Here is a 22303-nt window from a genome sequence, read left to right as displayed (position 1 = left end):
GTCTGGCATTGTCTGGGACATGTCATCAGACACACACACACACACACACACACACACACACACACACACACACACACACATCCTCATCTTTCCTTATAGATACAGTTTACCGTAAGTGTGACTCAGCCTCCATGACTGAAATACATAACACCAAGAAATGGCAGCACACACACACACACACACACACACACACACGACTTGTACAGATTGAAGATGACCTGTCATCTCCGTCATTTTAAGTGTGAGGGTGGAGTGAGAAAGTCAGAGAGGACGAGTGGAGAGAATGAAGAGGAGAGAAAGCGAGAACTAATGGGGAGACAGATCAGGAGAAGAAATGAGAAAAGGTACAAGGGGTTAACACTTTTATTTAATTACACATCAATAAATCCTGTAAGGCAATTAGAACCATTAGGCTTATGAATTCTGCGCCTGCTGCCGCCTTTATTCTCCTTGTAAAACACACACTGCTGCACGTCGTCTCCTAATGCCTAACCCAAAGCTGAAATTTACCTCCTTATGTTGAACCTAGATTCTAATAACAAGCTACTTGTGATATAAAAATTTAGTCCTGATCTTATATAAAGAACCATAATCTTTTATATTAATTTAAAATCAATCCTAAATCAACTCTTCACCGTAAACTGTAGCATTGAAACAGTCAGCTTTTCTTAAATAAATAGTTTAAATCTTATTTGATTTTTGCCAAGAGTTAGATGAGACCAAAGCCACTCTTGTGTGTTTTTAAGCTGAAGATACCGCAGGCTACCTTAGCTTAGCACAAAGAACAGCTAGCCTGGCTCTGTGTCCAAAAGTAGCAAAAGCTCACAGATTAACATGCCATGTCTTCTTTGTTTAATACAAAATAATCCCAGTGTAAACAAGTGTGTTTCCCAAAATACCAAACTATCAAATCCATCCTGTATAAAAGCAACTTAGTTTAACTGTTAATATAATCAGAATGTTTTCTCAGGAGCTGTAACTTCCAGCCAGGTGGCTTTGAACTGTCACCTTGTCGCACTGTGATTATTCAGCCCAGTTAGAAGCTGAATGCAGATTTCTTGCAATCAATATCCCTCACGTAACAATGCTGCAGCCATGGCTGTACTTAGACACACAGATGCTTTGAGTATATTTCTAATTTGAGAACATTTACCATGTTTACCATTTTAGTTTAGCGTGTTAACATGCTAACGTTTGTACAAGCAATACAAAAACACAGCAACAGCTTTGTAAGAGGATGCTGTTGGTGATTAGAAAAGTCTGCTGCTTATGAAAAACAAATAATCTTTACCTTGGCTGTTCAGTTTCATCACTGCGCGTGCCCCTGCATGTGATTTACAGATGCTTTTTACAGTAAATCAAAGCAAACAGTAACCTATCAATGCCTGCTCACCACCCGCCTCATGATGCACTAATGAACTATAGGTACAGTTTGTGGTGGGAAACACTTTGAGGAATCACATTAAGGAATTTAAGGAAACTCATTTTCATTCATTATTGACAAAGAGAGTCAACTAATGTGAGCTACCGGCTGTTAAAAGAAAAATGTAGATTTAGCTATGGGACAAATTGAACAGTCTAAAAATCAAACTGGACACACACACACTCTTTGGTTGGCTTCTGTGACTATATCTCCAGCTGCAGGACTCTCTCGGAACAGCACTTCCCTCTGCATGCTGGGAAATCTGCACCTCATGAACCAGCATTTGCATCACATCTAGCAGCCTGCAGAGTCTAACCACCAGAGCATGGCAAGGAACTGTAATTACATGTAAAAAATCTGAACCAGTTGTATCGCTCCGGTCAAAGACTCCATTGACAAATACCTTGCAGATCATCTTACTTTATTCAAACTCAACAGAAACATAAATAAAACTCTTGGTTTGTCTTTCCGCTGTTCCATCAATCACCAACTCTGGTTTGGTCGATATCAACCCTTTATTGAGTTATAAGTGAAAATATTCTGGCTCTACAAGCTGCCTCTCTCACGCCAGACCTCCCTCTTGCACCTATTTTGGACTATTTTTTACTTGATTAATCTGGCAGTTAAAGTTAAAAGTTACTTTACAGATTAAGATTTTACATAAAAAAAACACATGATAATTTTATAAAAATCCATCATCAAACCTTTTTGGCTAGAGCTCCTTTGCAAACAAGCAAGTCTAGATGGGGCCCTTTATCATGTTTCCAATGTCCATGAGTTGTTTCCAGTTGCCTCGGATTTATCGGATGACCCCTAGGAGGGCCCTGACCCCTAGGCTGGGAACCAGTGGACTAAAAAAGGTCACTTTCTGAATCTGTCTGAGCCATTGAGGCTTTGACTCACTTCACCGCTTCAGATGACAAAGTGTACGTTGCCATCTGCTGGTAAAGCAAACACTCTGCAGATAACCTGGCACTGTATTGGACACAGAACAGCTGCTGCCATGTCAACTGTGTTGGAAGTAACGCCAGGGCTGGACTGGGACAAAAAATCGGCCCTGGCAGTTTGGCCCAGGCGGCCCACCAAAATCGGTCGGACACCCCTCACCAATACACCATGCTTCTATATAACGTGTACCTACTGTGATATTCCCCCAAACTGGCTGAGTGGTTAAATGCAGCCTAGTCTGTTATCTGTTATAACTAAATTACAATTAGTACTAAAATTTGCTTTAATAATAATACTTTGATAGCAGGTGACATTTACACTTCTTGAAATAGATGATTTTGTCCCCATCACTTTTTAAAAGCATAATTTGTTGAAAACGTTTTGAAAAATAGCTTGCAACAAGAAATGTTAAATATCAAATGAAAATGCTTTGAGAAAGGTTTCTTTGCACAATAAGAAAACATGAGATGCAGTTTAAATATAGAATACCACCAAAATAAGTAACTCTAGTTTAAACGACAAGTATTGATTACTGATTATTATTCTGTTGAATTTTTATATTTTGAATTGTCACCTGCCACCTGAATTTTGAGTATCAGCTGATATAATCAGAATATCAGCTGATATTATCATCTTGCACATACTGCGGGTTGTGTATGTGGGTTAATAAGTACCATGAAATTGCAGTACAGAAATGCCCAGAAGAATTTTTGAGATGACTTAGAAACAGTGAGAAACAAGTTTTATACAACGGTCTTTGACTTGGTAAATATTTTGGTCATATGTTTGAAAACAATGTGTGTAAGTGATCAGCACCGGCGCCTAGTGGCCACTGGTGGAACTGCATCCTCATACACTTCCACATTGGCTTCAGCTTTCAGCAGGGGTGCATTAACATTTTAACATAAACATCTGTGTACTTTTTTGAATAAAAACCTTGAAATCATTTTAAATCTGAAACATTAACTGTATGTTAAACTTCAGTGTTTGCCATAGTCAAAAGTAACACTCAGGAAAAGTTGCCGATAGTTTAGAAATACATTTTAGATCATATGTCGACACTCTTTCCTGTCATCAGTTGCTTCATCCAAAAAAATAACTAAACAACAAAAAAAGTTAACTGTACAATGAAGCAGAGTTTTCATTTGTGTCTCAGGCCACATAACAAAGACTGGGTCCATACAAAAAAGGGAACAGAACAAGTAAAAGGCTCATTTCTGTCTTAGGATTTCAATTCAATTCAATTCAATTTTATTTATATAGCGCCAAATCACAACAACAGTTATCTCACAGCGCTTTTCATAAAAGAGCAGGTCTAGACCGAACTCTGTGATGTTATTTACAGAAGCCCAACAGTTCCCACCAAGAGCAAGCACTAGGCGACAGAGGCAAGGAAAAACTTCCTTTTAAGAGGCAGAAACCTCGAGCAGAACCATGGCTCAGGGTGGGCGGCCATCTGCCTCGACCGGTTGGGGTGAGAGAGAGAGAGAGAGAGAGAGATGTAAGGAGAGAGAGAGAGAGATGTAAGGAGAGAGAGATGTAAGGAGAGAGAGAGGGGAGGGAGGCAGCCTACACAATATACACACAGAGGTACACACAGTGAAGGTAATGTTGCTATAGACTAAATGAAAAATGGTACAGATATTTATAATAGTGTTAATGGTAACCATCGTAATGTTAATGATTATAATAACAATAATAACAATAAGACTAGCAACAATAGTCGTTGTAGCAGAGGGTGTCGAGCAGGAACACGGGGGCAGCAGGTGACCCGCAGCCACAGATCCAGACTCCACAGCTCCAGAGCCAGAAAACCTGCAGGAAGTGATAGGAGGAGAGAGGAGAGGGACGAGAAAGCACAAGACTACCAGAAAGGGGAGAAGTTGTGTTAGTAACATGCAATAATGGGATAAGGTTGCATACAGAGGGAGAGAAAGTAGAGGAGAGAGGAGCTCAGTGCATCATGGGAAATCCCCCGGCAGTCTAGGCCTATAGCAGCATAACTAAGGGATGGTTCAGGACTACCTGAGCCAGCCCTAACTATAAGCTTTATCAAAGAGGAAAGTCTTAAGCCTACTCTTAAATGTGGAGATGGTGTCTGCCTCCTGAACCCAAACTGGAACTGGAGCTTGATAGCTGAACGCTCTGGCTCCTAGTCTACTTTTGGAGACTCTAGGAACCACAAGTAACCCTGCATTCTGGGAGCGCAGTGCTCTGGTGGGGTAGTAAGGTACTATGAGCTCTTTAAGATAAGATGGTGCCTGACCATTAAGAGCTTTGTAGGTAAGAAGAATGATTTTAAATTCTATTCTGGATTTTACTGGAAGCCAATGCAAAGAAGCTAAAACAGGAGAAATGTGATCTCTTTTCCTGGTTCCTGTCAGAACACGTGCTGCAGCATTCTGGATCAGCTGAAGAGTCTTAATGGACTTTTTCGAGCAGCCTGATAATAAGGAATTGCAGTAATCCAGCCTAGAAGTAACAAATGCATGGACTAGTTTTTCTGCATCATTTTTAGACAGGATGTTCCTGATTTTCGCAATATTACGTAGGTGAAAAAATGCGGTCCTTGAAATTTGCTTAATGTGAGACTTAAACGACATGTCCTGATCAAAGATAACTCCAAGATTCCTCACAGTGGTGCTGGAGGCCAAGGCGATGCCATCCAGGGAAACTATATCTTTAGATAATGCGTCACGGAGGTGCTTAGGCCCCAGAGCAATAATTTCAGTTTTATCTGAGTTTAACATTAGAAAATTACAGGTCATCCAGGTTTTAACATCCTGAAGGCACATTTGAAGTTTAGCTAACTGATGAGTTTCATCTGGCTTGATCGATAGATATAACTGAGTATCATCTGCATAACAATGAAAGCTTATGGAATGTTTCCTGATAATATTGCCTAAAGGAAGCATATATAAAGTGAAGAGGATTGGTCCAAGGACAGATCCTTGAGGAACTCCATGAGTAACTTTGGCGTGCATGGAGGACTCATCGTTAACATGTACAAACTGAAATCGATCTGATAAATAGGACTTAAACCAGCTTAGAGCGGTTCCTTTAATGCCAATGAAATATTCCAGTCTCTGCAATAGGATCTGATGGTCAATGGTATCAAATGCAGCACTAAGATCTAATAAAACCAGTACAGAGACAAGTCCTTTGTCTGATGCAATAAGGAGGTCGTTAGTAATTTTCACCAGTGCTGTCTCTGTGCTATGATGAGCTCTAAATCCTGACTGAAAATCCTCAAATAAACTATTGCTCTGTAGAAAGTCACACAGCTGTTTAGCAACTGCTTTCTCCAGAACCTTAGAGAGAAATGGAAGGTTAGATATAGGTCTATAGTTGGCTAAAACATCCGGATCAAGTTTGGGCTTTTTCAGAAGAGGTTTAATTACAGCTACTTTAAAGTACTGTGGTACATAGCCTGTTGATAAAGATAGATTGATCATATCTAGTATAGAGGTGCTGACTAAGGGTAGAACATCTTTAAGCAGCCTAGTCGGGATGGGGTCTAAGAGGCAGGTTGATGATTTAGATGAAGAAATTATTGAAGTTAGTTGGTAAAGATTGAGGGAAGCAAAACAGTCTAAACATGTATCTGGTTCTACAGCTGTTTCAAAGGTTCCTGAGTTAAGAGATAAGTCGGTGCCAATTGAGGGCAGGTCTTGGTGAATTTTGTCTCTAATAGCTAGAATTTTATTATTAAAGAAGCTCATGAAATCGTAACTACTGAGAGCTATGGGAATACTTGGCTCAATAGAGCTGTGACTCTCTGTCAGCCTGGCTACAGTGCTGAAAAGAAACTTTGGGTTGTTCCTATTTTCCTCTATTAATGACGAGTAGTACGCTGCTCTTGCATTACGGAGGGCCTTCCTATAAGTTTTAAGACTATCTTGCCAAATTAAACGAGAATTTTCCACTTTGGTAGAATGCCAATTCCTCTCAAGTTTCCGTGATATTTGCTTTAATTTGAGAGTTTCAGTATTATACCATGGAGCTAACCGTCTTTGTTTTAGTATTTTCTTTTTTAGAGGGGCTACAGAGTCGAGTGTCATTCGCAGCGAGCCTGCAGCATTATCAACAAGATGATCGATTTGGGAGGGACTGAAATTAGCATAGGAGTCCTCCGTTACTTTGTGACTAGATAATGAATTTAGAGCTGATGGAATCGCATCCTTAAATTTAGCTATGGCACTATCAGACAGACATCTTGTATAGAAATTTTTGCCCAATGGCGAGTAGTTCAGCAATACAAACTCAAAAGTTATCAAACAGTGGTCGGACAAAGAGGGATTCTGTGGGAACACTATTAAATGTTCAATTTCAATACCATACACCAAAACAAGGTCGAGGGTGTGGTTAAAACAGTGAGTCGGTTCATGAACACTCTGAGAGAAGCCGATGGAATCTAACAGAGAGATAAACGCAGTACTGAAGCTGTCATTCTCAACATCCACATGAATATTAAAATCTCCTACAATAATAACTTTGTCCGTTTTAAGGACTAAAGTTGAAAAAAACTCTTCTTTTCTGTTTTTACTGGCGCATTGCTAAACTTCTTACCACATCCAACTGTCAGTTTGTGTCAGACTGCTAAACAGTGCTGCATCGAACTTCATCAAAGTGTCTTTAACGTCTTTAACTTCAGAAGTCCAGTGGCTTGTTTTGTTCATAAACGGAAAAAACATCATCCATTTTCCTTTGGTGAGGTATATTTGAGACTTTTATTAATTCGAGCAAACTGCAGACATTGTCCGAATTCATCAAAGCCAAAAACAGAGGAAAAAGTGAATATAAAAAAAAAAGGTCTTTTCCCCACTAACAGTCTCGGTTGGGTCTGTGTCTGCAGTGACAACTTGTGAAAGTTGTAAAAAAAACCTACTCCGTTGTAGTTCTTTGCAAAATGTCTAGAAATTTACACTACATATCTTTAAAATACATTTTCTCAAAATTATTTTTTTCTCATTCTCTCCGTCCCCTACAAATGCCAAACCTTTCTTATTCTTACCTATATTCTTTCTATAAGCTTTTTACACAGGTGGTTGTTTATATATCATCCATAGCCCGATTTATATAACATCCATCCATCCATCGTCAACCGCTTATTGACGATGGATGGATGGATGCATACAGGGTCGCTGGGAGCTGGAGCCAATCCCAGCTGACATCGGGTGAAAGGCGGGGTACACCCTGGACAGGTCACCAGTCCATTATATAACATTTTGTTCCTAATAATATGATGAAATGTTATTCATTTTTATGACTGTTGAGGATTAGATTTATTGAGTGATAAAAACAGATATTCCCTTTATAAAACTTTTTACTATAATATGTCACTAAAATGAAAGAAGAGTTTGGACCTTTATTTTTATTTAGATAATACCTAATTTGCACATACGTATAAACAAAATATTTCAGAAACTAATCAACTGGGGAACTTTCAAGGGCCTTATTCTCCTGTAATGTCTGGCCTGAGTAGTTTTTACAATGTAGTATTGGTACTTCTTTCTAAGTAAAGGAACTGAGTACTCCCTCCACTTCTGAATGTATCTGTGTTCTGGAGGCTCACATAATGCACATTGTGTGGAAACAAATTTACCCCTTTTAGGCAATAAAATCTATATCATCTAAAAAAGACAAATTTAATTAAAATGAGAGAAGTGAAAGTACTCACTGAGAATGAAGAACAAGATAAAAGTGTGACGCACTTTCATGTTGAGGCTGTTTACCGCTGCCTCTCTTTCTTCTGCTGTGGGAAACTACTAACTTCTGAAGATTCACTTCTCTGAACACTGGACTTACTCAGGATGGGTAAATAAATAAGTTCATTAATCACTATTCTCTATTATGTAGTTTACACACACACACACACACACATAGGTGAAGTACAGAAATGCAAACACAGGACCCATAAACATGTTACTGTGGGGAGTGATGGGGCTGCCACATAGTTTTACCCCCGGAGCAGTCAGGGGTTCGGTACCATGCTCAAGGGCACCTCGACAGTGCCCAGCAGGTGAACTGACACATCTCCAGCTACCACTCCATACTTGGTACTCTGGTCCACGCTGGACCCAAGCCAGGTTCCCTACAGACTGAGCTACTGCTGCCCTTTGCTGGATGATCACCCAGTATTTGCTTCATACAGTTTGAATATGTTAGGGTTGTGCTGCTGCACTGCCCCCCAAAGTGGTAAAAGAACCAATTAATGCAGGTTTAAGTAGAATTTGTTTTGAGATTAACATTGACATTATACCTGTTGACAGAAGGACAGTACCAAACAATATGCATGTGAGTGCCAGGAGCATCCTGGGGACACAAATTACACTTTAGAAAGTAATAGTTTCACATTGTTTCTCAAAATACAGGATTCTATAAATGTATTGCCGATACGGATTTTTGCACACGTTAAAGGTATTTTTCCCAAACTGTCTTGCTGTGAAGTGATTCTTCTCGGACTACCAGATCTCCTTTTCAAAATCTTTTTGTTATTAAGTCAGGTCAAGAATGGGATTGTTTGTTTGTTCTATGATTGGGAGCATCTTTAAAACCTTATCTCCACAGGACTCCATCGGCACAAAGTGCAGACAGTAGCTTCAAATAAAGATAAAACAGTTGTCTGGCACTTTTTTCTAAGTGTTCTATTTCTATGAAATAGAAATAGCAGCAGTTAGCTGGAGGAAGAGGGTCTGTTGATTCCTGTCCTTTCCTCAGAGGGGAGCTCGTCTCTTCCACACATCTTTGCTTGATTAATTCAATACCACACACGCACACATCCTCACTACTTACTGTACTGACTACTACATCTCATGTTTTTGTGTTTATATTGTGTTAACATTATGCTCTTAGTTCAAATAAAGTGCTTATTTATTTGCACTATGCAAATACATAGTGGTTGTTGCCAACTACATAAATAAATATTCATGAGCAGGACTAAAATTCCAAGGTTTATTGCCTGTATGATTACTGTGCCACAGCCGTGTCTGAAAGTGTCTTGACAGATTACTGACCGGCTACAGTCTGGTGACACATCACACCTGTTCACAGACGTCACACATGGGAAATAATGTTTCACATTTATTCATTAGTTTCTATTTAGGTGTCACTTTAAATATGTGTTACTTGATCCTTTATTAGTCAAAATAGTGAACCCTAATTTGACCCTAAAAACCTTACTCCTACGCTAACCTGCTAACTTTATATAAAATAATTCAGCCAACTTACTGTAATGGTAATGCTAACTTAAACATTCATTATTTATTAAACGGATAATAATTCTTTAACATATATAATAACTTAATAAAAAATACAGAAGTAGTGAAAGTAGCTCTAACCTGAAGCGTGCTGTTGAGGCAGCAGATTGGAGGTTATGTTACTGAGGACAGAACTACTCTTACAACTGTTCTTACTTTAAAAAGTCAGACACAAAAAAGATATTTGTGTGAATATGTTTCAGCTTATTTACACAGTTACTTATTCAAACTGTTGGCCTCAGAGACTAAATGTGGAGCTAAGTAACAGTAGAGTACACAGGAGAATCATCTTCCAGATGGCCGGCATCAGAGCTCGCCTCCACCCGAGGAACAGAGTAGACGACGTTATCATCGTCACCACGGACGGCTCTGTTGGACGGTTTGGAAAAATTCACCTCAGAGTAGGTGAGTTTACTCGAGTGGTCTTCAGCCTGGAAAAAGAAAACATGTAAAGAATCAGATGTAGCTTTGCTCCTGGTTGCACCTCAGCTCCATCTGCGTGAGCTGAGGTAGCAGGTGCTTTGTTGATACTTTACTCTGTTAAATTACTGTTCTGCCTCACACTGTATCTGTATTTCCTGCAGTGGTGGATGTTTTGATGAACTGGGTGAATGTTCATTCTGTGCCACACTTCAGAGTCTGTCTGTGTGTTTTAACTGCACTAATAACTCAATTACTGCCTGCTCTGATTATTAAAATGTCATGTAAACACCTTAACAAGCTTAGCAAGGCAGTAAATTAAACAGGATTACTAATTCATTGATATGGAGGCTCAGTGGTTTCAGCATCTGAAACAATATGCTGCAGATGTTTTACCAGTCTGTGGTGGCCCTGTCTTTTATAATGCCTTGTGCGAGGGCACAAGGGGCGGCTGAGGTCTGACTGGACTTACATATTGCACTTTATAATAACATTTTCCATAACTTCTGGCACAGTGCAATACATTAATTAAACCTGCTTTGTTCACATCCATGTGTAGCCTACTAGCCAGCAGACTTTTGCTTTCTGTCTTTGCACATTGCTACAATTCCTGGAAGGTTTCTGAGCCCAAAGCTAAAATCCTATAACTTTTTCCTTACTGTATTTTGAAATCTGGATGCAGAGACAGAGCTGTAGTCATCAGTGGATTCAGGAGTTTTTTGTTTGGTATATTTGGCGAGAGTGTAAACTGAAGAGATTTCCACAGGAGCAGATCTGCTGTGCCTGTCCTCTCTGATGTTCTCGTACACTTGGTTGGTCTACAGGAGGACAAGGTTTGGTTTGAATTAATATGAGCTAGTTTCACAAAAAAATAATGAAACTCAGATGTTCATCAAACTCACCTCTGTGACAGAAGGGTACTCTGTTTCCACTGGAGCTCCTGAAAAACACATTATATTTACACTGCACTGATGAAACAAACTGATTCTGTTGTCCATAAAAATGAAAACATTGTCCTCTACGAGTGTCAAACATAATTTCAGTCAATCTTTAAAAAGATGTACAATCCCTCAATGCTGAAAAAGTGCAGCAGTTCTGTAGTCTTTCTAACAAATTGATTCTGGATTGAGGCAAAGTCTTTGGAGAACTTTTCTGTGGTAAAAAGCAAACTCCTTAAATAGTAAACAAAAATCTTAAGGGGCCGTTCTACTGTTAGAATCATGCAGCCTGATTTGCTGTCAGGTGTGCTACATGTTTATTTGGCACAGAGCTCAATATGTTAAGTAGCATAATGATAGTTGGTGTTGTTACAAGGCACAATAAGCATCAAGCTAGCACCTCTGTGATAGCAACCTTTATGCTGAGCAGCAGTTAGGTTCATTTAAGATTGTTATTGTCATTATTCTGCTTGTTTTCTAGTCAGTCCTCCTGAGCTTAGATGTTGTTAGTTGTGTGTCTCTGCTCTTCGTGCATTCACAACATTTCCATTGTGAATGCACGAGACAAACTGTAAAAATAGGAAGTTTCAGTTTAGTTGCCTGCTGGTCTGTGTGTGTTTCCTGTTGCCTCACCCTTGGGTTTAGAAGACCTCTTCCTGCAGTATATCACCACAGCCAGTAATAATAGGATAACCATGACGGCCAGAGTCAGACCGACAGGCAGCCACACATCTGTAATAAATTGAGGTACAAGTTTACATTGACACACACACCTTAATGTCATGTATTAAACTCTCATTGAAATGAGGTCCCTGAAGGTACAGTATACATACACACATTTAACTTATTCATTTGGCAGACGCTTTCATCCAAAGCGACTTAACACTCAACCTAGTCCACCTGACAGCCAGAGAGAACCCACGCAGAGAGAACAACTCCACACAGAAAGGCCAGGGCAACTGGGGTTTGGACCCGCAACCTTCTTGCTGTGAGGCGACAGCACCACCACGCCCCCAATTTTGTACAGTGATGTTTGTTTAGTAGTGTTAAATATGAAATTAAAGCAGTCAGATAGTTTAGCTAAGCACAGTGACTGAAAGTAGGGGGCAACAGCTAGCCTGACTTTGTCAAAAGGTATCACATAACGACCGGCTCCCAGCCTCCAACACGAACTCCAAAAACCAACAATAAAGTTTAATGTGCTGAAGGACCTCTGGCCAAACGAGAATCAGATCAACAGGGTAACGGGTTAGTTAAAGTTACATAATGTTATCTATTGCAAAATACTGCATTTTCAAATTTATAGTTTGCCACATTACTTCAGCTCCTTATGCGATCCATACTATCCTGTATACCACCGGTATGATGTCCTAGTGTTGATTTTAGCCTGCAAGTTAGGATGTAACGGTACAAAGCATGTTCCTACTAGCACATAGTGATGCTGGGCAGGAGTAGCCAGCTAACGTTAGCTTGGATCTGCAGCTGTTTGCTTTGTAACGTTCAATTTAGATTTATTGTTGCTTTATTGATACCCACCGTCTCAGTTGCTGTTACTTACGTGACCCACATATTATAAAATAATTAGTGCTGGGCAACAATTAAAATTTTTAATCACGATTAATCACATGATTTTCTTGCGATTTATCGCGATTAATTGCATTGTTATGCGCAAAATTGAATAATGAATTCTAAAGTAGTGTATTGCGCACTTTTGATTTAAATGTACTGCTATATACACAAAAGTGTAATAACATGTGGTTTGCAAACGCTTTAAACAAATAAGGTGCTTTTTTCCAGCAGTATTCCCTTTACACAGTAGCAGTAAAAAATTTCTTGTAAATCTCAACTTAAACATTAATGTAATCAAATCAAATATTAAAACAAAGCTATTTGCCACTGCCAGGGAATTACATTTTATCTAGCTTGTTAAAACAAGTTAGCATTAGAGTCCAGTTTTCTTGGGGTCGTTTCTGAGCAGGTATCACAGAAACATTTTTCTTTTATCAGGGAGCAGCAGAAACAGTATGTTCAGTAGCAAGTTTTCCTGTTACAGTGAGGTGAAGTGGTCAAGCACAAGGTGTAGCGACAAGAAGGTGCGTTCCCGTGAAACTGTCATGGTTTGACTATAGGACTATGTGTATTCAGAGCCAGTGAGCAACAAACTTTCAAAATAATAATTAAAAAAAAACTGCGTTAACGTGCGATAAAAAAATTGTCGGGGTTAATTAAATAATGCTTTAACGCGATAATAACGCGTTAACGTGCCCAGCCCTAAAAATAATGCTACAGAACGACGCATGGCAGCAATACAGTGGGAGACCCATTCACCACACTACAGTAATGTTACTTACTGCAACAATCTCATTTATAACATTCAGTCCAGCTCACTAACAGATTTTGTTATCATCCACTTTATTTAGCTCTGCTGACATTGCTGAGCCTCTGTTGAAAGATACAGAATTAGTTACTGGCAGACGTGCACCTCCTCAAAAATGTAACTACACGTCGAGGCGACGCGGACCGTAAGCACTGTGATTGGTTGGCTGGGTAGCTCGCAATGCCTCCAAGCCCATGCTTTGAAGTAACTTTTACTCTCAGCCAAAACAGCGGCTGTAACACGGTGGATCAATATATCTGACTGTCACAACCCGAGCGAAATGACTCGTTTCACTATCAGAATGTGATCCACTCAGTCGCTAACATTTGAAAAGGCTATACCAGCAGTACGTATACAATTTTACCCCCATTCCCGTTAGCGAAGGGCTAAATCGTAAGTTAGCCTGCTTGCCCGGCGAAAGTCAACACAGTGGACGCTGTAGCGCTACTGCAGACTAGCGTTTGGGGGTGTAATTGCAGAATGATGAATAAATGGGCCTTTAAGTCGCACACACAGTGACTTGAGACTCTGCTTGAGATGCATCCTCAAAAGATTTCAGATTTGACTCAGACTTGAGGTGCAGGACTCGTAAAGAATGTTTATTTTTTTTAAAACTTCTGATAAGCTTGCCGTTATTCCCTCCCTCCGTTCCCTATAACCTGCCTACGTAACACGTAGCATCTTCTGCGCGCTGCCACACATGAGAGAGGACAACAAACACTGGCAGCTGCTGAGCCATTCATCCTAAACTTTGGCTTTAAAACTTCATACAACAAGGCCCAAACAAAGAAGTGCTGAACGCTGGTTAGTAAACATGTTTAGCTCAGCATTGGCCATCTAACGTTAGCTTGCTTCTTGCTTCAGCTACGGCCTATGTGACGTAAACTCCGACTGGCATACATACATACACATCCCTTCAATTTCACTAGCTTTATTCCAATATTTTCTCATAGAGGAGTGTCTGTTTAGTTTTTCTAAAAAGCTAACAGTAACATGCACAGGTTCTCACTCAGCCGTGATTGGAGCACTGAGAGGAAAAGAAAGGACCACCGATTGGTCCGTTGTACAAATCTGGAATAAGTGGAGTGTGATGTATAAATCTGGTCCAGCCCAAAGGGAGTTCCCTCCTCCCACAGAAAGCTCTGCTCTGAACTGCTTGAAAACAGCTCGTTTGTAATCCAGCCCTTCACTTCCTTTACTTGTGACGTCACAATGAAAACACATCATAAAGCTTGCCAAGCAGCTAGCGGGGTCAGGCACGCCCTCAAACCAAGGTAGTCTGAGCGGAGGCCCTTTGGCTCGACTCGCCTTTCTTGGGTTTCCATTGTAGAAATGTTGTACCTGGACCTGCTGGAGGTTCCAAGCGAGCTGAGGGATACTAACATGTAACGTGAAAACACGACAGACTGCTGATTGATCAGAGAATATTCACTGTTCACTGCATCATCATTGCGCCAGACAGAGGCCAGCAACAGAAAGTTTTACAGTTTTCGTATGGAATTTCATCACTAAATCCACTTCTGAGAAGTTTTGAGGTGAGAAATCAGCTGTGTAGATTTCCAATATTGACAGTTTTACGAGAAGTGATGGTGGAAAAAAAAAGTGCTTGAATATTTTCAGAGTTGAGGAGCTTTACAAGTGACGCCGGGGGAAGCCTGCTGTGACCCGTGGGGAGGAGCGTGTGAGGCCGGCCAGCCGCCCGCTCACAGAGCCCTCTTATCCCGCCGTCACACAAACCGCTGCAGCAACAACGGCAGAGGAAAACACAGCTGGAAGGTTTTCATACCGCTTATCTGTCTTTACATTCTGAGGAAGGTTGAAACGTTTTAACTTAAAAAAGAGAAAGCTGTGTGGATCGCTGGTGTGTGTGTCGCATTGAACATTACGTTGCGGCAGTTGTGTGTGGCGTCGCTATAACGACAAGCTACGTACTATCTCTAGGTACTATCTGCAATGGAAAACGGAGCAGGGCTGAGTAGAGTCGAGTATTGATTTGCGCTATGGTAGCATTTTTCGGCAAGGCAGCCGAGATTGTCAGAACACCGGCAACAGTTCAACATTTAGTCCTATGGTAAGATGTGGAACAATGATGATGCGTGGTTGTGGACTTGTGAGTAACTTATACCATCTGCTAGGTTACGGTCGCAGTCTGAAGCAGCTTTGATTTGGATCACACTACCTTGTTTCTTACGACCCGCCCTTCTCTGCTTCTGATTGGCTAGTAGTCCTTACCTGGGAACTGCGCATGTGCAACTCCCAACAAAGATTTTGTACAAGTAAGATGCATCACTCTGTAGCTCAAGAGCGGAGCGTACAACACACAGGGTGAAAAGAGGAGCTGCAGCAATGTGCAGTATGAGAAAAATATGGTGTTTTTTGAAAATTAAACCATGTAAACCTGTTCTGGTACAACCTCTAAATAAGAGTTTGAACCTGAAAATGAGTAGAATACCACCTCTTTAATAAACTCATGTACTTACACAAAAACACGCAGATCTATTGTATTTACACACGGTAACACACACACTTACACAGAGACAATGCACACATTCTGGTTTTACAGCTTTGACTGGGATCTTCTCCATAGTCACTGGTTGAGAGGCTTTGCTAGGTGCTGAAAGGACAATTACATGTCATGGCTATCAGTCATGGACTTTCATCTATCAGACCGTGTGTAGATGTACCTTGAGATGGTCCTGTCTCAATCGGCTGCTGGTTAGTCTGAGAAATCTGTGTTGGTGTGGAGGCTGATGGGTCTGATGTTGAAAAGACCGGTAAAGTCGATTTTGGTTTTAAAGTGTTTGGAGCTGTAAACAACCAAACATGCAGAAATCCTGGTAAGAGAAATAAGTCTGTGTCTGTGTGTCAGCTGAACAATTATAAATGAACATTTTTAAGTTTTCACAGTGATGGAAATTTAAAACATCAGCAGCTGTCAGTGAAAACTTTCTTCAGACCTGCAGAGACATGAACAAACATTTTCATTCTCAGTTATTTTCATTTCACTTTAAGTGTAAACTCACCATCTGTGACAATGATCTCAAACTCCCGGTAGGGATCTGGTGAAAAACGTCTGTCCAGACCACACCTGTACCGTCCTGAGTCAGACTTGGTCAGCTGTGTGATGCTCACATACACAGATACATCTGTCAGAGATCTGATGCTGTATCTGCCTCTCTCAGCTGTGTAACCAGTTGTTTCAACAAGAATGTCTTTCTCTTCACATTCTTCCTTGCAGAAGTACCTCCTGCTTCCAGAGACAGTAAAGGAGCATTCAACTACAATATTTCCTCCAGCTCTTGTATAGAGGGATTTGACTTCAGGAGGACTTCCATCCAGCAGTGCTGTTGAAAAGATGAACAATCAATAGTTACTATCTGTACTTAACATGATGCAGTCTGATCACAATAATTACAGTTTCAAATGTGATCCACAGTTACACTGGGAGCTGCCCAGTTCTACCAGTCTGTGACTGATTTGGATTCTTCCAGCAAAGATTCAGAGCATCATAATCTCAGCCTCTGCACACAATATGATCATTGATCTTTGCATATGGAAAAGTGATATTAATATTCTGTGATTGCAGATGAAAAATACTCGTAAATAACCTGTTAAGAAAACATTCACTTCAGAAGCACAAACGGTTAAAACTCTCACACTGATGTCAAAATGAAAAGTATAAAAAAGTATGTGTGTTTGTGTGACAGATTCAGTTTATCAGCCTGTTGTTTTTAAATGAGCATTACAAACACATAATCAGAGTTCACAGAGATACAAATATAAAGTAAATCAACCAGTGAACAGTGAAGCTTTTCTTCAGACAGGAAAGAAACATTTTTATGACTTTTAGTAGAAACTCACCATCTACAACAATGATTTCAAACTTGATGTTTGATCGGTCCAGACCACACCTGTACAGTCCTGAGTCAGACTTGGTCAGCTGTGTGATGCTCACGAAAACATTTCCTCCTCTCTCATATATGATGCTGTATCTGCCTCTCTGATCTCTGACACCAGTTGTGTGAATGAGGATGTCATCTCGTTTACATTCTCTCTTGCAAAAGAACATCGAGCTTCTAGGTGAAGAAAAGGCGCATCTAACTGTGACATCTCCTCCTTCAGTTCCTGTAAACACAGGTGGGATCAGGGCATTGGTGAGACCAGTGTTTCCATCCTGCAGAGCTGTTGAAAAGATGAACAACAATAGTTACTGTCTGAACTTCCTGTAAGATGCTGCAGTCTGATCACAACATTTGCTGCTTCACGTCACACTGGGAGCTGCCCAGTTCAACCAGTCTGTGGCTGAGGATCATAGACTGGTACTGCAGGTGAATGTTACTGTTTTATTTTTCCTGTCTGTCTTTTAGCCATCATCCTTTATTCTTCCCTGTATAAATAAAGATTTCAATCAATCAAATGTAAATTATAAAAAGTAACTAAATCCCCCCAGATCATAAAAAGTGTAATTTTTTGTAGTTTTGCTGCTGTAATGTTTTTTTTGTATTTTTTGTTCTTTTCTCTTTCCTCCTTTCTTGCTTGCTTTTTCTCTTTTCATACAACAGTTAGACATAAAAAAGTATAAGTAAGTAAGTAAGTAAAGTTTATTTGTATAGCACCTAGGTGCCACTGCTTGGAATGAACGATCCCCTCTGGTTTTAAAATGAGTGTCGGGAACCACTAACAACCTCTGACCTGATGACCTCAGACTACGGGTCGGAGTATGAAGCTGTATAAACTCTGAGATGTAGGGAGGAACTTGACCGTGCAGGGCTCTAAAAGTAAGAACGATGGTTAATTATCTGTCCGAGAGGAAATATATACAAAAGGAACAGGATGGGTCCCAAGACAGAACCCCGAGGTACCCCACACGACAGTCCTGCAGTTTCAGACATGATCTGATTTACACAAACACTAAAACGTCTACCTGAAATGTAGGATGAAAACCATTTTAAAACTGATCCAGACATCCCAACCAGATCATGGAGTCTATTTATCATAATATTATGATCAGCAGTATCGAAAGCAGATGGAAGGTCCAAGAGAACCAAAACTGTTTATTCCTTAGAGTCAGCTGACATCAGAATGTCACCAGAAACTTTAAGTAATGCAGTTTCTGTGGAACGCACTTTACGGAAACCAGACTGGAATTTGTCAAACAGCTTGTGATTCTCTAAGAAAAGGGTGAGTTGCTCTGCTACAACATTTCTAGAATTTTTGACATGAATGGAAGTTTTGATATCTGCCTGTAGCTCTTAGGTTGTAATGGATCCAAACTGGGATTTTTAAGTACAGGCTTAACAGTACTGTTTAACTGTTTCAAACACTTGTACAAATAGCACAGTAGAGACATCCATGGGACAAGATGAAGGGTTCAATGTATGTAGGAGAGAGGTGATGTCCTGTAATGTCACAGGTTTAAAATACGACCAAGAATGAGCAGAATACAGGTCACATGCAGAGTTCTGTGTAAGTGATGGTGAGATGTTTGTTCTAAAATCTCTGATCTTACAAAGAAGTGAAGGAATTCATTATAGTCTGATCACAATTGCTTGAGGGGCAGAAGGAGAAACAATTTCATTTATGGTGTCAAGCAAGATTTTAGGATTTTGCTTATTCGAGGATATAAGCTGAGAAAAGAAGCAAGTTCTCGCATTTCTTAGCATTTCATTTAAGGTAACCCTTTGTTCTCTCAGAGAAAGCCTATGAACCTCAAGTTTAGAAGATTTCCATAGACATTCAACTTTTCTACAATTTCTCCTAAAACTCTGGATAGTTTAATCAACCCAAAGACAAGGTTTTTTATAGGAGACAATGTTTGTTTTAACTGGTGCCACTTTATCTAAAGTGCTAAGCACCGATTATTAAAAGACTGGATAAAAACATCTGCATCACTGCATCCCATCAGTGAACATGGGTCAAACAAGGAAGAGAACCTCTCCGCAGCATCATGATTAATAATCCGCCTTTGGGCCCTAATTCCCAGGGGCAGAGGATCTAGAGGAAAGTTAATGTCAAAGAACACACAGCTATGAGCCAGCCGGGCCAGGAGGACGGTAAATTAGCACACAGTAAAATGTGTTAAAAGCACCTACTTTGAGCATCTGTGATTGAGTTTCTAGCTCTACATAAGAATCTGTCACGATGTACAACAGCAAGCCCACCACCCCAGCGTGCTTTCCGGGGCGTCCCAGTAACAGAGCAGCCGACAGGACAGAGCTCATTTAAGTGAACAAACTCATTTTCCCTTTTCCACGTTTCAGTTAAGAACATAAAATATATAATTATTCTCACTGGTAAAAAAGCTTGTTAAGAATAAAAGTTTTGTTAGAAATGGCGCACTGAGCAAGGCAAACCGGAACGATGACGGCAGGCCAGCATCCACAACAGCTGACGGAACTAACCGTAAACAGGTGACACGGTCACGTGATCTAGTGGTCAATTGCTAGTCAGACAGCACAGTAACCATCGGTAGTGGCAGGTCCGCGTTCCCATCAGCATGTCGCTGGAACAGAAGAGGTTCTCCTCTGACAGGTAGAGACATCCAGGGGGCGCTGCAGCTGGAGAGCATTTCCACCCGCATCCAGGAGGGAAACTGGCCGCAACCACCGGGTTCGTTCTCCGCTCTGAGGCCAGAGCACACCCATCCAGGAAGGTCGCCGTATCTTGATGTGAACGCCAGCTCTGTTGACCCTTCTCCTGGATCTCTTCTTGGGATTACCAGGGCCCCTGGGGCGGAAAAGTTTGTTTGTAACTTTCCCAGTTATCAAAGAGTCCTTCCATAGACTCTCTGATGTCCAACAACGAGCGTCGAGACACAATCATTAGACGTTAGGGCTGATATGATAACAAAACATACCAGTACAAACACTGAAAGTTGACACATATGCGACGCAGCAGCGGCCAAGCCAAACACAGGCGCCATCTTTGTCCATACATGTTTAAACAATGATGAAACACACTACATAGGTTTGTATGTCAGTAATAACATTCATTTAGAATTTAATATTAATTTCTACCAAAGTGGAAAACTGTATCAGAGTATACAGCAGAACAAACAGTAACAGAGCCCCAACAAAACAATATGAAATAATGAAATCAGTATTAAAAAGGAGAACCAGACAAAATATGAACATAAATATTGTAGATTAAAACTTTCAGGTCAGTTTTTAAGCCACAAACCACAAGAGTTCAGTGAGACTTTCAACATTCAACTCTTTCTTCCCGTTTATCAGAACACAGAACTGACTGACTGTATTTACATCAGAGCTTTAGCAGGATTTGTTAGATGTGTAAACAGTGATCAGTAGGTTAAGAAAAATGATTTAATGTGATGTAAATACATGTTTATTTATCCAGTTCTTAAATCCATGCATTTCTTTTGTTTCTATTTGTGTGATATCTTTATGTAAAAGCTACTACATACAGAAGTTATTTCAAATCTTGTGAAGCTACAACAAAGTCCACTAACAGTCAGGCTGAAGCAACAGAACACATAAACTCTGTCAGTTGCTGGTTCCAGCTTCTCAGATGTTGAGATTCAACTCTCTTCTAATTGTGTAAGATTATGCCCTTCATTTTCCTTCCTCATGTGCAGTTTAATTAGAGGAAGTTAAATAAAGAACTTGTACCGGACTGTATTTTAAAGGATATGTACTATTCTCACAAGCTCATATTTACATTGAAAGAGCTTCTGGAGGTAAAATCCACATTCTATGCGAGGACTATTTTAGGACAGACTTCAAAAAATGGGAACGTTTCCATTAAAGTGCCTCATACCTGACTCTGATCATCATATTTAACTCATGAGAAACTGTGACACTACTGACCAACAAAGAAAATAAAGAAAAACTACATAACAAGAGAGAGAGACAGAAATCCAAAGTGAATACTCACAGAGGAAGAAGAAGCAGATCAAAGTGTGACGGACTTTCATGTTGAGGCTCTGATGGTTTACTGCTGCCTCTCTGACTTCTTCACTGACAAACCAGGAACTTCTAACTTCTTTAAATGATGAAGTCCCTCCTCCAAACACAACACACACACACACACACACACACACACACACACACACACACACACACACACACACACACACAGCTCTACTCTCCTCCCCTCTCCATCATCTATATTTGTACTGCAGGGTCTGAGGTTTCCTGCACATTCATTCAATTCAATTCAATTTTATTTATATAGCGCCAAATCACAACAACAGTTATCTCACAGCGCTTTTCATAAAAGAGCAGGTCTAGACCGTACTCTATGATGCTATTTACAGATTTATTTACCAAGAGCACTAGGCGACAGAGGCAAGGAAAAACTTCCTTTTAAGAGGCAGAAACCTCGAGCAGAACCATGGCTCAGGGTGGGCGGCCATCTGCCTCGACCGGTTGGGGTGAAGGGGAGAGAGAGAGAGAGAGAGAGAGAGAGAGAGAGAGAGAGAGAGAGAGAGAGAGAGAGCAGCCTACACAATATACACACAGAGGGGTACAGACAGTAAAGGTTGCTATGGACTAAATTAATAATTGTACAGATATTTATAGTAGTGTTAATGGTAACAGTCGTAATGTTACTGATTATAATAACAATAGGACTAGTAACAATAGTTGTTGCAGCAGAGGGTGTCGAGCAGGAACACGGGGGCAGCAGGTGACCAGCAGCCACAGATCCAGACTCCACAGCTCCAGAGCCAGAAAACCTGCAGGAAGTGATAGGAGGAGAGAGGAGAGAAAGCACAAGACTACCAGAAAGGGCAGAAGTTGTGTTAGTAACATGCAATAATGGGATGAGGTTGCATACAGAGGGAGAGAAAGTAGAGGAGAGAGGAGCTCAGTGCATCATAGGAAATCCCCCGGCAGTCTAGGCCTATAGCAGCATAACTAAGGGATGGTTCAGGTCTACCTGAGCCAGCCCTAACTATAAGCTTTATCAAAGAGGAAAG

General features: G+C 40.5%; 1 protein-coding gene across 3 annotated transcripts; it reads right to left on the bottom strand.

Annotated features, from left to right (window-relative positions):
- Positions 1-9311: 9311 nt before the first annotated feature.
- LOC119905010 (polymeric immunoglobulin receptor-like) lies at positions 9312-21381 on the bottom strand. Of its 3 annotated transcripts, none has more exons than XM_038721668.1 (8): positions 21259-21381; positions 17227-17547; positions 16389-16709; positions 16050-16199; positions 11622-11720; positions 10953-10990; positions 10710-10868; positions 9312-10061 (listed from the first exon to the last, which is right to left on the bottom strand). In XM_038721668.1, exons 1-8 carry the CDS (start codon positions 21296-21298, stop codon positions 9888-9890), a joined length of 1302 nt encoding a protein of 433 aa, XP_038577596.1. In that variant the 5' UTR covers positions 21299-21381; the 3' UTR covers positions 9312-9887. The 3 variants fall into 3 exon arrangements, with proteins under 3 accessions (XP_038577596.1, XP_038577597.1, XP_038577598.1); XM_038721669.1 differs by having other exon boundaries at positions 16050-16172; XM_038721670.1 differs by having other exon boundaries at positions 17227-17490; positions 21259-21334.
- Positions 21382-22303: the final 922 nt, after the last annotated feature.

The sequence above is a fragment of the Micropterus salmoides genome, unplaced genomic scaffold, assembly GCF_014851395.1.
Source record: "Micropterus salmoides isolate LMB-PRFRI ecotype aquatic unplaced genomic scaffold, ASM1485139v1 Ms_hic_scaffold_16, whole genome shotgun sequence".
Classification (NCBI taxonomy): domain Eukaryota; kingdom Metazoa; phylum Chordata; class Actinopteri; order Centrarchiformes; family Centrarchidae; genus Micropterus; species Micropterus salmoides.
Note: the sequence above shows the minus strand (reverse complement) of the source record. Positions and strands in the feature narration are given on the sequence as shown.

What these genes read in the sequence shown, in the direction of transcription:
- LOC119905010 (XM_038721668.1), bottom strand. Translation starts at nt 21,298, where the DNA reads ATGAAAGTCCGTCACACTTTGATCTGCTTCTTCTTCCTCT. An exon ending in AGTACCCTTCTGTCACAGAG is followed by an intron (nt 10,869 to 10,952) that starts GTGAGTTTGATG and finishes GTCCTCCTGTAG; the next exon opens with ACCAACCAAGTGTACGAGAA. An exon ending in CATCCAGATTTCAAAATACA is followed by an intron (nt 10,062 to 10,709) that starts GTAAGGAAAAAG and finishes TTCTTTTTCCAG; the next exon opens with GCTGAAGACCACTCGAGTAA.